The sequence below is a fragment of the Pelophylax lessonae genome (assembly GCF_965119305.1).
Source record: "Pelophylax lessonae genome assembly, chromosome: 2".
NCBI lineage: Eukaryota > Metazoa > Chordata > Amphibia > Anura > Ranidae > Pelophylax > Pelophylax lessonae.
The window spans coordinates 577,877,431-577,891,112 of record NC_138769.1 but is presented as its reverse complement, the minus strand read 5'-3'; the positions used below and the strand labels follow the sequence as shown (position 1 = coordinate 577,891,112).

The window sequence follows — 13,682 nt, the reverse complement described above, 5'->3', positions numbered from 1 at the left end:
AGGAGGGGAGAGGACGGTTTTGGAGATATTTGGAGACAAGATGGGTGATGTAGAGTTACTGAGTTGTGAATGGCTTTTGTATGTTGTATTTAGTATTTGGAATTTAATTCGCTGGGCGATCAGAAGCCAATGTAGGGATTGGTGGAGAAGGGTGGCAGACACTGAGCAGTTGGTAAGGTAGATGAGTCTGGCAGCAGCTTTCATGATAGAATGAAGAGGGGATAGCCTATGGAAAGGCTTGTGATTGGATTTTTTTTGCAACGTATATTTGCCCACACTCACTAAGCTAAGTGAATGTTCCCTTGCAAAGTGAACATGCTTGCTCCTTTAGTAAAACAACCTTATAGTGTCTGTACAAGATAGAAAAGACTCACGTGCTTTATGAAGAGTTGTGCTAATCGGCTTGGGTCCTCAAGGCACTTTTGTAGCTCACCTAGAAAATAACTGTAGAGGTGGCAGTGTATTAAATCTCAACTTATTAACTGATGAGAACTTGTACATCAACTTTGTTCAACTCAAACACCCAATCAGAATTACAGGAATTTAATAAACTAGAACTTTTCCCTGAAGCTGACTAGGTATTTGGAATGGCTGCGGAAAACCGTTATGTAACTAGTGTAACATAGTTTTATTACCTTTTGACCTTGCCATTAGATCTAACAGGGATTTCCACTTTCTGTTACAGTACGACAATGCTGTTCATTCTGCAGTAGCATTTTCACCCAGTGCAATCCAAGAAAAAGAATTTACTGCTCAAGGTGGACTATAAGCCAGATGACATACACCGGTGCACGCCCCGGCTCGCCTCCGTGGATAATCAATGAAGAAAAAGAAACAGCTGCACTCCAGATGAAGTCAAATTCCAGATTTATTGACTGGACATCCCAACGTGACAATAGTGATAAGGCAGACGCGTTTCACACACTACAATGTGGGCTTAATCATTACCTAATGATTAAGCACACATTGTAGTGTGTGAAACGCGTCTACCTTGTCACTATTGTCACGTTGGGATGTCCAGTAAATAAATCTGGAATTTGACTTCATCTGGAGTGCAGCCGTTTCTTTTTCTTCATTTTCACCCAGTGGACAGGCTGGTCTTAGATAGACATTTTTTTTAAAAAGAGTTTAGGGGGTTGATTTACTAAAGGCAAAGAGACTGTGCCATTTGCAAAGTACAGGTGCTCCAGAGATTGGGAAAATGGGCAGAAGCTCTGCTGACTTCCATCATCCAATCACGTGCAAGCAAAAATGCTGTTTTTTTTTATTTTCCTTGCATGTGATTGGGTATTTTTTGCCAAATTAAGCTTTACCTCATTTACTTAGCTCTGGAGCAACTGCATTTGCAAAGTGCACAGTCTTTTTGTCTTTAGTAAATAAACCCCAAAGTGAGAGAGAGGACAAATTAAAACACAACTCCAGCTAACACATTTTTACACCAGCAAGTCTTTTTTTCTTCTGAAAAATAAATAAATTGGCACAAGGGACATTACTTACCTTCAATGGGATGTGCCCCCTATGCTTCTGTCTTCTATTTCAGTAGTGATCTTCCTCCTCCGATGTACCCACAACCCCAGTCGCCATGATCTTCTAATGGGGCGGGGGTTAACAGAACTAAGGAACTGTCACAGGCTCTCATTAAGAGTGCTCGACTATGCCCGCCCTTTCCACCCAGGTCCTTTATTCATAGAAGCCATACTACAGCTTTTATGAATGAAACAGGATCTATGAATGACAAGGACGGACCTTTCAATCATCTGCTGTCCTCCATTCATTGATCCTGTTTTCTTCATTAAAGCTGTAGTACAGCTTCAATGATAGGAGGAGCTAAGTGAAAAGGGTGGGCATAGTCGAGCTTGCTTGATGAGAGCCTGTGACAGCCCCTTAGTTCTATTAACCCCCGCTGCACCAGAAGATTACTGTAGCAGGGGTGAAGAGGGGCATTAGAGGAGAAAGAATAGTATTAAACCAGAATCACAAGGAACAAATCACACTGAAGGTAAGTAATGTCCCTTGCGCTGATTTTGTATATATTTTTTTTCAGGTAAACTTAAGCTTGAAGCCTTAGAAATAAAAGCATATCGTTGTAAGCACCTCTGCCTGTGCTAATAGTTTTTTTACTGAGTCTGACAACTTGGGCAACTTGGCATGGTAAAAGAAACAGAAACATAAATCGAACTACTGGTAGGATCAACAGGTAATAAAACTATATTATGGGGGTGAGAGAGGGGATAACAACAAAAAACTGCTTTGCGAATGCTATTGACAGACTGTTTCACATACGTTATGTTATTTTAATTTTGCATAAAGTTTAAGTAATCAGTCCCATTATGTGATTCTCTTGAATGAGAGTTACTTTTAATTCCGTTCACCTCCATGTTCTATGAGTTTTCAGTTTAGTATACACACTGGCTTTTAAAGTCTTTAACAAAAACATTATCCTGTGTCAATCATGTGAAGCAATGGCTGAAATTCACCTTTTCAGCAAACAGCCTATGCAGTCCAGGGGCCCATTAGATTTGAAAAGACTATGAAACTTTGTAAAATGTTCTTTATTTGTATTGTTATACCTGTAGGCCATTTGAAATCCCCTACCCACCCACCCAAATGCCTTGTTTCTAGGACGTGAAAACTGTTGGGACACCTACTTCCAGCATTACAGGGAGACCCAAATGGCCTACAGGTATAACAATAAAATAAATGAACATTTTACAAACATGCACATCTTTTTAATACCTACTGGACTGCATAGGCTATTTTCTGGAAAAGGTGAACCTTAAAGGAGGGGGGAAATAAAATAGCAAAAAAAAAAAAACAATATAGCGTATACAATTGCAACACAAATCTTTTTGTAATTGAATGTTATTGAAAATTACCTGTGCTTTTCAATCTGCCGCCACTGTCATTTTCTAAACATGCAATACTATATGGCTACCTGGAGGTGTTCTGTACACAGAATGTGTACTGACCACTCCCAGAAACATAAGAAACATAATTTCCTGCTTGTGTGATTGGCTCACTGATTTTCCCAGAAGTCTGCCTAGGGTACAAGTCAGATTTTTGGCATCCGCTGGAACAAAAATGTCATCTTTGGGGAGATACTCCCAATAGGAATACGTCTAAAGGGATGCAGACCCAGCAGATTTCCTCATTAGTGCTCTGCAGCTGCAACAGCTGAATGATAATTATGAAACCACTCCTATTAGACCCACTCAGCACAGGGGCACAGAGGAACAAACAGGGATTTCTTCTGAATAACAAAAGGTAGGAATCTGCAACAAAGGTTGTTAAAATCCTTGCAATGTACAAAGATCACCCAGAGGGGAATGTTTTTTTCTCAACAAAATGGAGTTACGCTTTAAAGCATTGCTACTCTTAATAATGAATTCCACTGGTCTTAAATGTGATTGAGACAGCACAGCTTTTTGGGAAAAGACATTTAAAGCCGGTGTGTATACTGAACTGAACACCAGTAAAAGTGTCTTCACTTCAAAGGAAGCAAAGAAATGCTGTGAGTACATTTGTGTGCAAAAGGACATGCTGCGATTCCCTTGACATTAGCATGACTGTAAATGGTTTATAAATAATTTGTAATTTTGTAGTTCTACAAGATGCCACTTACTCTTTGTGCCAGTCAAATATCTGGTGTATGTTCCCAAAGACAATTTTGTCTTTTCCCTTCATATCCTCAGGAATTCCTTGAGAACTCATGGTTGCCATGTAACCCTGTGGAAACAGTTGACATGTTCAATGTAATACACTATAGAGTACTAATGTTCAATATGTACCATGTATCGTTCAGAGAATTATAAAGTATTGATGAACAATAAGCATCATAATATGTACAGTGTGCTAACTGACTGGATCTAGCATGGTGATTCCAGTCTGCAGGCTGTGTTACATGTAGCAAATGTAGTAGCAAAGCTAAAACTATCACCTACAAGTCATTAAAGCAGCTCCAAGCAGAGATTTTGTCATATCTGTTGGGGGGGAAAAGGTGATGCTGTTGAGGTTTATGCCACATCTGGATCACTTCTGTATCATGAAAAATATATCCTTTCATTTATGAAAGATAGTGCATGCTCACTGTACTTTTAGCAGGCTGTGGCTATGAGACCTATGGCTGTCCTATAGGGAAGCAGTATAATTACACTTATTACCTATTTGCAGGCAGTGGGGGGCTCAAGGGGCAGCTGCTTTGAGCCCCACAACAACGACTGGGCCCTGGGCAGTTGCCCCTTTTGCCCTGTGTTAAATACGGCCCTGGGCATACCCAAACTGGTATGGACCAAGATAACAAAAGGCTCAGTCCATGAAGCAGCTCCCTACTAAGCACCATAAGTTATGGGTTGTTTATAGGGTATTCAGTTCTAGAATAAATATTTGATTCCCTGCCATTACAAGAAATACATGCAAAAATTGTTAATTTGTAGTGTAGCAATTGCAAATATTTTCAAACAGTTCTTCTTATAGATACCAATATCTGTATGGCTTCTATGCCCACAAATGCAACCCAAAAAAAAAGGGGAGGATTGCCAATGTACTGTGACTGTATTATATTCTATTGTTACATTAAGGGTTTTAGACAATAAAACATTTTCCTGATTTAAAAAAAAAAAAACAGTTCTTCTTTAAAACATATTACATTACATTTATCGTAATCAAACTCTATTTAATCAACCGATTTTAATTAAGTGTTTTCAATTAAAACATGCCTTGTGTAATGGTAAATAAATTAAAATAATGGTTTTGTTTAATTAAACGCGGATGGTCCTTGGTACAGAATAACCACTTGTTCTTCAGTACTTACTGCAAGCGCTTGCAGACAGGTCCAACAGTTTCATCCCTCATTATTTCATGGTACATTTCTATATTTACATTTTATATGATTCTGACATAGGCATTTAGTATCAGAATGTGTTGCGTGAATGGGGGAACACTTTTTCAGACAGTTTTTAAAGAAGCTATGAGAATGGATTAAAAAGACAGTATATGGACAGGTAAAAACATTTTCAGTTTTTCTATGTGATTGTAACTTGGTATAATTATTTATTTCTTTGATTTTATTTATCCTTCCCACACCTGTCCTTAGACCCACCAAAAGTGCATGTTTAGAAGGGGACATCATGTGTTAGGATGCTAAATTAGTGTTTCAGCAATGCAGTTTAGATACCTGTGTTGATGCCCAGTAAACACAAGCTGTTCTTCGGAATCGAGGGCAGGTAAAACACAGGTAAACACTATCATAAAATTCTAAAAATAGATTGTCTTGAGCTATTGAGATTCGCTAACAAAAGATTTTTTACATCAACGTTATCAAGGAAAGCAAGAGAAAAAAAATTAAAGTTGGTGATCCACCTGTTGGCTAGGAATACATAATATTAATTATGCAGGCATGCAGTCAGAAAGTCATTATTGGTTATATTTTTATTGCTTTTCTGGTATATGAACATTTCACAAGGACATATGAGGTGAGGATTGTGCCTGAACATCTTATTTCTGAGTCAATTATCCCAATAACTGTTCTATAAACTAATCTCTATCTTTATAGCCTAAACCTTCACAATAGCCAATACCACACAAGTGTATTAATAAAGTATTTATTGTTCACTGCTCCTCCTTTTAATTAATTAATCTTTAATAATTTAATTTAGGTTATCCAATAAATGGTGTTACTTAAATTAATGTAATTAATTTAAATCACATTGAAAAGATCTGCTTTGAAATTATAGAGTATTTACAGTATTTGTGTTGGATTATGAACTCTGGGCTCTGCAAGGGTTAATGAACTCATACTGACAGTGTTAACTACTTGGGCAAGGTTCACCCCCTTGGTTCAGTTTATTAATGTAGAGTGGGTGCTCCAAACCCTGCCCAGGAAATGTTAGGTGTACTGTGCCTTTGGGCACTTGTGGTGCAGAACGGTTCACTTCAGTGAACCAGGGATCACTGTGGTCTGCATGACCCAAGTGTGCCCAGGAACACTTATTTTAAATGTGAATGCAGACCAATGGAAGAGAGGAGAGGGGGGGGGGGAGGGACAATCAAACTCAGGCAGGGTTCAATTCAACTGTACTCAGTGAGAGTGCACCCTTAAGGCTCGTATACACTTGACAAAAATTGGACGAAATATCCTCTAATTTTTCTCTCTCATGCTCAGCGGTCATAACCGTTTTTAGTTGATAGTGCAGGCATAATGTTCACAAAATTTCTCATCCGATTTCTATTTCTTTTTGGGATGTTTGTACCTAGATTTCCGGGTCGTCAGCAACTTCAGATCATGCGCGGTCTTTCGTATCCGATTTTTCTCGGACGTACTGCATACACATTAAACGAAAATTGGTCATGCTGGAGACGGATGATAAAAATTTTGGTGTTTGTCCCTCTGTTGTTTTTTTCGTTGACAATATCGGCATCGGCTTCTGAAAGTTGTGTACACACTAGCCAAAATTGTACGATTTTACCTCGGACGGGAATTTTCAGCAGATATTCTACTAGTGTGTACCCAGGACCGGACTGGGAATAAAATTCAGCCCTGGAAATAATTTCATACCAGCCCCATAGCATTTTTATACCGACCCAACAGCATAACGCCATTATTTTCTTGTTCATAATAGGGAAAACCATGAGTTTTAAAGTACATTTGAAGAGTGTATTATATATAGATAAGACAGACATGAAAGCACATAGGGCTTTATAAATATAAGAGCAAACTTATTTCCAGGCTCCCTCTCAGAGACTGAAGACACGATAAAAGACAAGAGATGGTCAGAGGCTGCGGACATGTTACAGGAGCTTGTCAGAGGCTACAGACATGTTACAGGAGCTGGTCAGAGGCTACAGACATGTTACAGGAGCTGATCAGAGGCTACAGATATGTTACAGGAGCTGGTCAGAGGCTACAGACATGTTACAGGAGCTGGTCAGGGGCTGTGGACACAGTACAGGAGATGTCAGAGACCACGGACATGATACAGGAGATGGTCAGAGGTTGCAGACATGGTACAGGAGAGGTCATGGGCTGCGGACATTGTACAGGAAATGTCATGGGCTGCGGACATTGTATAGGAGATGTCATGGGCTGCGGAAATGGTACAGGAGATGATCAGAGGTTGCAGACATGGTACAGCAAATGTCATGGGCTGCGGACATGGTACAGGAGAGGTCATGGGCTGCGGACATGGTACAGGAAATATCATGGGCTGCGGACATGGTACAGGAGAGGTCATGGACTGTGGACATGGTACAGGAGATGTCATGGGCTGCGGACATGGTACAGGAGAGGTCATGGACTGCGGACATGGTACAGGAGAGGTCATGGGCTGCGGACATGGTACAGGAGAGGTCATGTGCTGCGGACATGGTACAGGAGAGGTCATGGGCTGTGGACATGGTACAGGAAATGTCATGCGCTGCGGACATGGTACAGGAGAGGTCATGGACTGCAGACATGGTACAGGAGATGTCATGGGCTGCGGACATGGTACAGGAGAGGTCATGGGCTGTGGACATGGTACAGGAGAGGTCATGGGCTGCGGACATGGTACAGGAAATGTCATGGGCTACGGACATGGTACAGGAAATGTCATGGGCTGCGGACATGGTACAGGAAATGTCATGGGCTGCGGACATGGTACAGGAGAGGTCATTGGCTGCGGACATGATACAGGAAATGTCATGGGCTGCGGACATGGTACAGGAGAGGTCATTGGCTGCGGACATGATACAGGAAATTTCATGGGCTGCAGACATGGTACAGGAGATGTCATGGGCTGCGGACATGGTGCAGGAGAGGTCATGGGCTGCGAAAATGGTACAAGAAATGATCAGAGCTTGTGGACATGGTCCAGGAAATGTCATGGGCTGCGGACATGGTACAGGAGAGGTCATGGGCTGTGGACATGGTACAGGAGATGTCATGGGCTGTGGACATGGTACAAGAAATGATCAGAGGTTGCGTACATGGTACAGGAAATGTCATGGGCTGCGGACATGGTACAGGAGAGGTCATGGGCTGTGGACATGGTACAGGAGATGTCATGGGCTGTGGACATGGTACAGGAGATGTCATGGGCTGCGGACATGGTACAGGAGATGTCAGAGGATGTGCGGACATGGTACAGGAGAGGTCATGGGCTGTGGACATGGTACAGGAGATGTCATGGGCTGTGGACATGGTACAGGAGATGATCAGAGGTTTGCGGACATGGTACAGGTTCCTGAGGAGGAGAGGGGGGCAACTAGAACATGTTACACCCTGAATACTGGTGGAGCTACACTCAGATTGAAATTCAGCTGTTCCCTGCTGAACTAGACAAACCTCAATCTATGTGTAGCCAGCTTTACCTTATTCCTTGCTCCTGTAGGCTTCCTCCAGTGCTGTAATTTGTCCCCTTCAGCTTCTATGTAGAGTACTGACTGTGGTCACACCAGGCTCCCCCTCATACTATACAGGGTTAATGTCCCTGCATTGTATGTGATGATGTCAGAGTTTTGTGTGGAGGAAGAGAGCACTGGAGCTGTCTGCAGCATGGAATAAGGTAAAAGAGGCTTTTCTCCCCCTCCCCCTCCCCATACCTACACTGCATGGATGGACTTTTTTTTATACTTTCCTGGAGTTGGCTCTGTTATGTAATTACATTCAGTGCTGTTTATACTTCGATTTTCTAATAGGTTAGGAATATGCTTAGACATCTGAGGTGATACATAGATGTATTCCATATACATACTATAACTTATTATATAAGATGTGTGTGGAATACATCTATGAATCACCTCACATGTCCCAGTATATCCCTAACCTGTTAGAAAGTCTCTCTCTCTGTCTGTCTCAGTAAACCTGCAATGCAGGGCAGGTTTACACACAGCATAGTACAGGGTAGAAGGCAGAGAAGGTCAGGACTCACGGAGAGAAGCTGAAGGCTGCCATCTGTCCTCAGTGTACCCCTCTTTAGCCTAGGGGGTACAGGGATAAGGAGTAATGCTTACCTTCTTCCTGGCTCTTGCAGGCTCTGCTATGTGTGTTTAGGTCCCTGCAGCCTCCTCTTTAAGCTTCTCATGGATGCAGTTGCATGCTCATCCCCTTCACATACAACACAGGGTTAATTGCTCCACAGGGTTAAGTGGGCAGCACTGGTGCCTGTTGGAGCTAGGAATCAGCTTGTTCCTCTGCCCCCTAGACATAATAAACATTTAATCCTTGCAGTGCAGGTGGGGGATATATTTCTTACAATCCCAGAGTTCAGCTTTAAAAAAACAAAACAATGAAATACATTGTAATTCTACAATCTATGACAATAAAAAATGAACATTTTAAGGGGGTTAATATGTTTTATAGGTGCTGCATGTACAAAACTATTATATTCTCTTTAAAACATGGCTGCAGGCACCGGGAGTATGTGTAAATCTGGCAAGATAACTTGTCAATGTGACCCATGGTTTCTAAGTGTGCCACTCAGGCTCGATCACTCTGGGGAGTAATATGGGTGATACTGCACCTGCTGCAGGAGTGCCAGCCAGGGTTAGAGCTCATCCCAGCTCCTGTATGGAAGGAAGAGAGGAAAGATCCCTGGCGCTGCATATCCACAGAGTCCTATGGTGGTAAAGAGAGAAACAACCTCAGCTTGGGCTCGCTGAGGTTGTCAGCTCCCAGGCCACGCCCCCAACTCGGTTTGCTCCGCCCCTGGAGCGCAGCTATTACTGGAGCCCAGGTTTAGGTTGTCTCTCTCATTACCACCATAGGACTCTGTGGATGTGCTGCACAAGGGTTCTTTCCTCTGTTCCTTCAAGTCAACTTGTAAAGTTGGCTCTCAGATGGAAGCAATCTGGGGGCTGTGGGGCTTTCACGCATCTCTGTAAATGCCTGTTTCCACCCTGCACGCACCCCTAGTATGTTTGCCAGGCTCTGCATGCCCAGGTGCCACCAGGTAGAAGAGAGGTTGATCAGCGAACCTCCATTCACTGATCTCCACTTCCTGCTAATGAACTGAAAGCAACATGTAAAATGGCACTTCCATTTCCCGGTGTCACTTTCCCCAGCCACTATGGCTAAAGAAGAAGCTAACGGAGTGCGATCTGCACTTTATTAGCTTCACTGGATGGCAGGTGAGACATCAGGAGTCTTTTAGACTCTTGATGAATCATTAAAGAGAACCCGTTACTATAGAATGATTACATAGGGGACTTTTTGTCCAAAGTACTTAAACACCCCCCTTCCCCCTGCTCTCCCACATGCACACATGTACAAATGCTAATAAACACATTGGGGGGCATCTACGCATGAAAATGTCAATTGCGATCTGATCCAGCGACGTATACGAGAGCAGCGGCTCTCGCCACTGTCACTCTCCTTATTGGGCAGATTGATAGCCTGTGCAAATAGACACAGGCAGGGTGGTTCGGGATTGAGCACATACTGGTGCCCCCATGGAAAGCGGCTTTCCGAAGAGGAGGGGTCTGGAGCGCCAGCAGAAAAAGAGGATCTGGGCTGCTCTGTGCAAAAGCACTGCACAGAGCAGTTAAGTATAGACATGTTTGTTATTTTAATCAAATAAAAAACAAAGGTTTAATAATACTTTACCACTAAACTGATTACCTCTCTGGCTTTTTTTTTTTGAAAATCTTTTTATTCGAGTTTTTCAAGGAAATTAAACAACATACAGAAACATAGTAAAACCGTAGTGGTAATGCAACTGAAGTACATAGAGGTACATATATGAATACACAAAATCAATACTAGTGATAAGACCAACACGGAGAGGTAAGCTCTCGGTACCAGACCGTCTGTAAATCAAGAAAGTACATTCATACGTGCCCAGGGATGGAGGGGAAGGGGGATACTCATGTCACCAGTAGCCTCCAAATTGGCCTACGCCACTGGGAAGAGGGCGCCCCAAACAGGGAACATACTGCGCCCCCCTATTAAACTCTACCCCCTCTCCCATCCACCCCAGGATTCCAACTAGATCACCCATAACATCAAGCAGTAATTAGAGGTCATACCTCTCTGGCTTTTAAAGTGTTGCCTATGGAAAATATAGGGTAATGAAGTTTATCGCCTTTTCACCAGCGCATGCAATTTTAAGCCTTGACATGTTGGGTATCTATTTACTTAGCGCAACCTCATCTTTTATATGTAACAAAAAAACTGATGAATATATTGCATTGAGTGGCCTAAAATTTCTTTAGTGTCTTTTGTATTGAAATCTTGTGTTTCATAAACCCATGTGCTAATAAACTATGAAATAAAAAATCTGAACTACCACTATTTTATTCTCTAGGGTGTTTGCTTTCCGAAAATATATAATGTTTGGGCAGTGAAAGAGTTAAAGTACATTTGTCCTTTAAGCCTAATATACAAAAAAAAAAAAAGGACAGTTAAGGCTTTCTTTAAAAAAGCGATGCTCCATCATCTTGTCATATCACTTAGCCTAATGACAGGTAGCCATTACTGCAATATGATGATCTTATCATTTTCAGGCAGGTCATCAGTAACCAACAGGAGATGACAGTAAAATAAGACCAGATACATATTGCTGTAGAATAATATTGTCCAGTGATTGTTAGACATCCCCTTTGACGCACTGCTGCGTTCTCATAAAACATATTGATGTAATTAGAGTACATATAGTAAGCATCGCATTGATGATATTGCTGTTTTACACTCACAGAGGATAAAAAATGACTTAATGGGAGGCTGAGAGCCATTACGTTATTTGTCATTGCTATTTCAGATGATGATCCCTCATTAATGAACTGGCTTTGATACATCCATGTAGGAGAAGCATCCTCTAATGTCTCGTGTTAAGACTGACCTATCTGATGTGAGCATGGCTTGGGAACAAAGGATCGCCCAATATCTCTTTACCAGCATGAAGATACAAATATCCCAGAGGACCTGAGCTGTATAAGTTCCTCCTCGGTGTTTCTGCACTCCCTCAACTTAAGCAGCACAATTTCCTGCTTGTGTTATATCAGCTGGGTTCTGTTTATTTCTCTTTGTGACGGGTAATAAGTATCCTCACAATGAACTTTTCAGGCAGTAATGAACTCGCTGTATTAAACAAATACATAAATATTAACTGACAAATTGGAGGCCTAAACATAATCGCTATAATAGAAGTAATCTTTCTTTCTCAATATTGCTCTGACATAAAAAAAAAAAAAAACATAATTCTTCTAATTTCTTGTTTTGTTGACCCTTCAGATAATGCTGATTATGGGATTTGCTTTGGTCAAGCAAAGCTATATGTGTAATAAGTAATATAGAGGTGTTATCAACAGAAACTTCTTTCAATTTTTTAAACATGCATTAGAAAATTTACAAACAAATTTTGTGGTTTATTTTTTTTAATGACTGCATAGAATGGCTTACTATATAAACTATGCAACATGTTATAAAACAGCGCTCACTAAATGGCAGACCGCGGCTCATACCCAGACTGAGTGACAGTCCTGTCTGGGCCGCGGCCATACCAATGCCATGGCTAGGTGTCCTCTCCGTGGCCTCCAGCCCGGCCACCGATGTCATCTTCACAGCGGGTGGCTGTTCCTTTAATGAGGGGTGGGCTCCCTCCAGGCTCACCTGCCTTCTGCCTATCCATTATAATGTATGGGGGCTCTCAAAATTTAGGCTCCGTTCACACCATGGCATTCTGGATCGCGGAAGGAATTGCTGCGATTCTGCCCGTGATCCTGAATCGACGCAAAATGCAGGATGGGCTTATGATCCCCGTTACTTTTAATGGCACACTAATCGTGGCATGATTTTTCCGGGATTGACGCCTGACCAATCGCGGTAAAATAGCGCAAACAGAATCGCTGGACGCCTGTCTCCCAAAAGAAGTTCTGATTCTGTTTGCGCGATTGGGGTACCATTAAAAGTAAGAGGGATCACAGGCGGGCCCCGCATTCTGAGGCGATTCGGGATCCCAGGCAGAATTATGGGGATCATGGACTGCAGATAATATTGGGATGCCATGAAGGGGCTCTGCAGCTTACGCATGTATTTGCAAATGTGTGCAAACTAAACTCCTGTTTTTAACGCATACTGTTAGACAGGATAATTTGGTTGGTTCCTGGATGGTTGGTAAGTTGAGATGGGAATTTTCTTTGGTGTTACGTTAAGGGGCCCTGTGTTGTGTTAAAGGGTGCTATGTTGTGTTAAGGGGCCCTTTGTTGTGTAAAGGGGCACTGTGATGTGTATAGGGGCACTGTCATGTGAAGGGAAACTAAGGACACAGTGGGACTGTTGTAAAGGGAGGACTGTGATGTTAAGGGGCACTGCGATGTAAAGAGCACTACAATGTAAAGAGGGCAGTTATGGGAAGAGGACACTGTGGGACTGCTTCAAAAAGGGGACTGTGATGTAAACGGGACTACAATGTGAAAGGTACACTGAAGACAATGGCGTACAGGGGTACCGTGATGTGTTATAGCGTTAATGAGATTCGGACTTCTGCCAGGAGGAAAATTTTGCTAAACAGACCTTCATAAATTTTAATTCAAGACCGCTGTTATAAAACATCACTTTAACATTTTTAAACTTTAAAATATTATAATAAAATTACCCCAAAGCATTAAAAAGTTTCCTTTTTAAAATAGAACTTTGACTAGGCTATGACAGTGCAGGCTGCCGTAAACTCCTTTGTCGGCTCGCAGCTCGGTCTCACAGCTGGAGCCAG

The 13,682-nt window shown here is 42.0% G+C and overlaps 1 protein-coding gene across 1 annotated transcript in view; it reads right to left on the bottom strand.

Annotated features, from left to right (window-relative positions):
• The window catches only part of ARHGEF25 (Rho guanine nucleotide exchange factor 25), a 548,945-nt gene that overhangs the window by 46,826 nt on the left and 488,437 nt on the right, over positions 1-13,682 (bottom strand). The window contains exons 7-8 of the mRNA XM_082245582.1: positions 3,623-3,726; positions 375-444 (exon numbers count right to left, since the gene is read on the bottom strand). Coding sequence (XP_082101708.1) covers positions 375-444; positions 3,623-3,726 — 174 coding nt within the window. The remainder of the gene's footprint in view (positions 1-374; positions 445-3,622; positions 3,727-13,682) is intronic.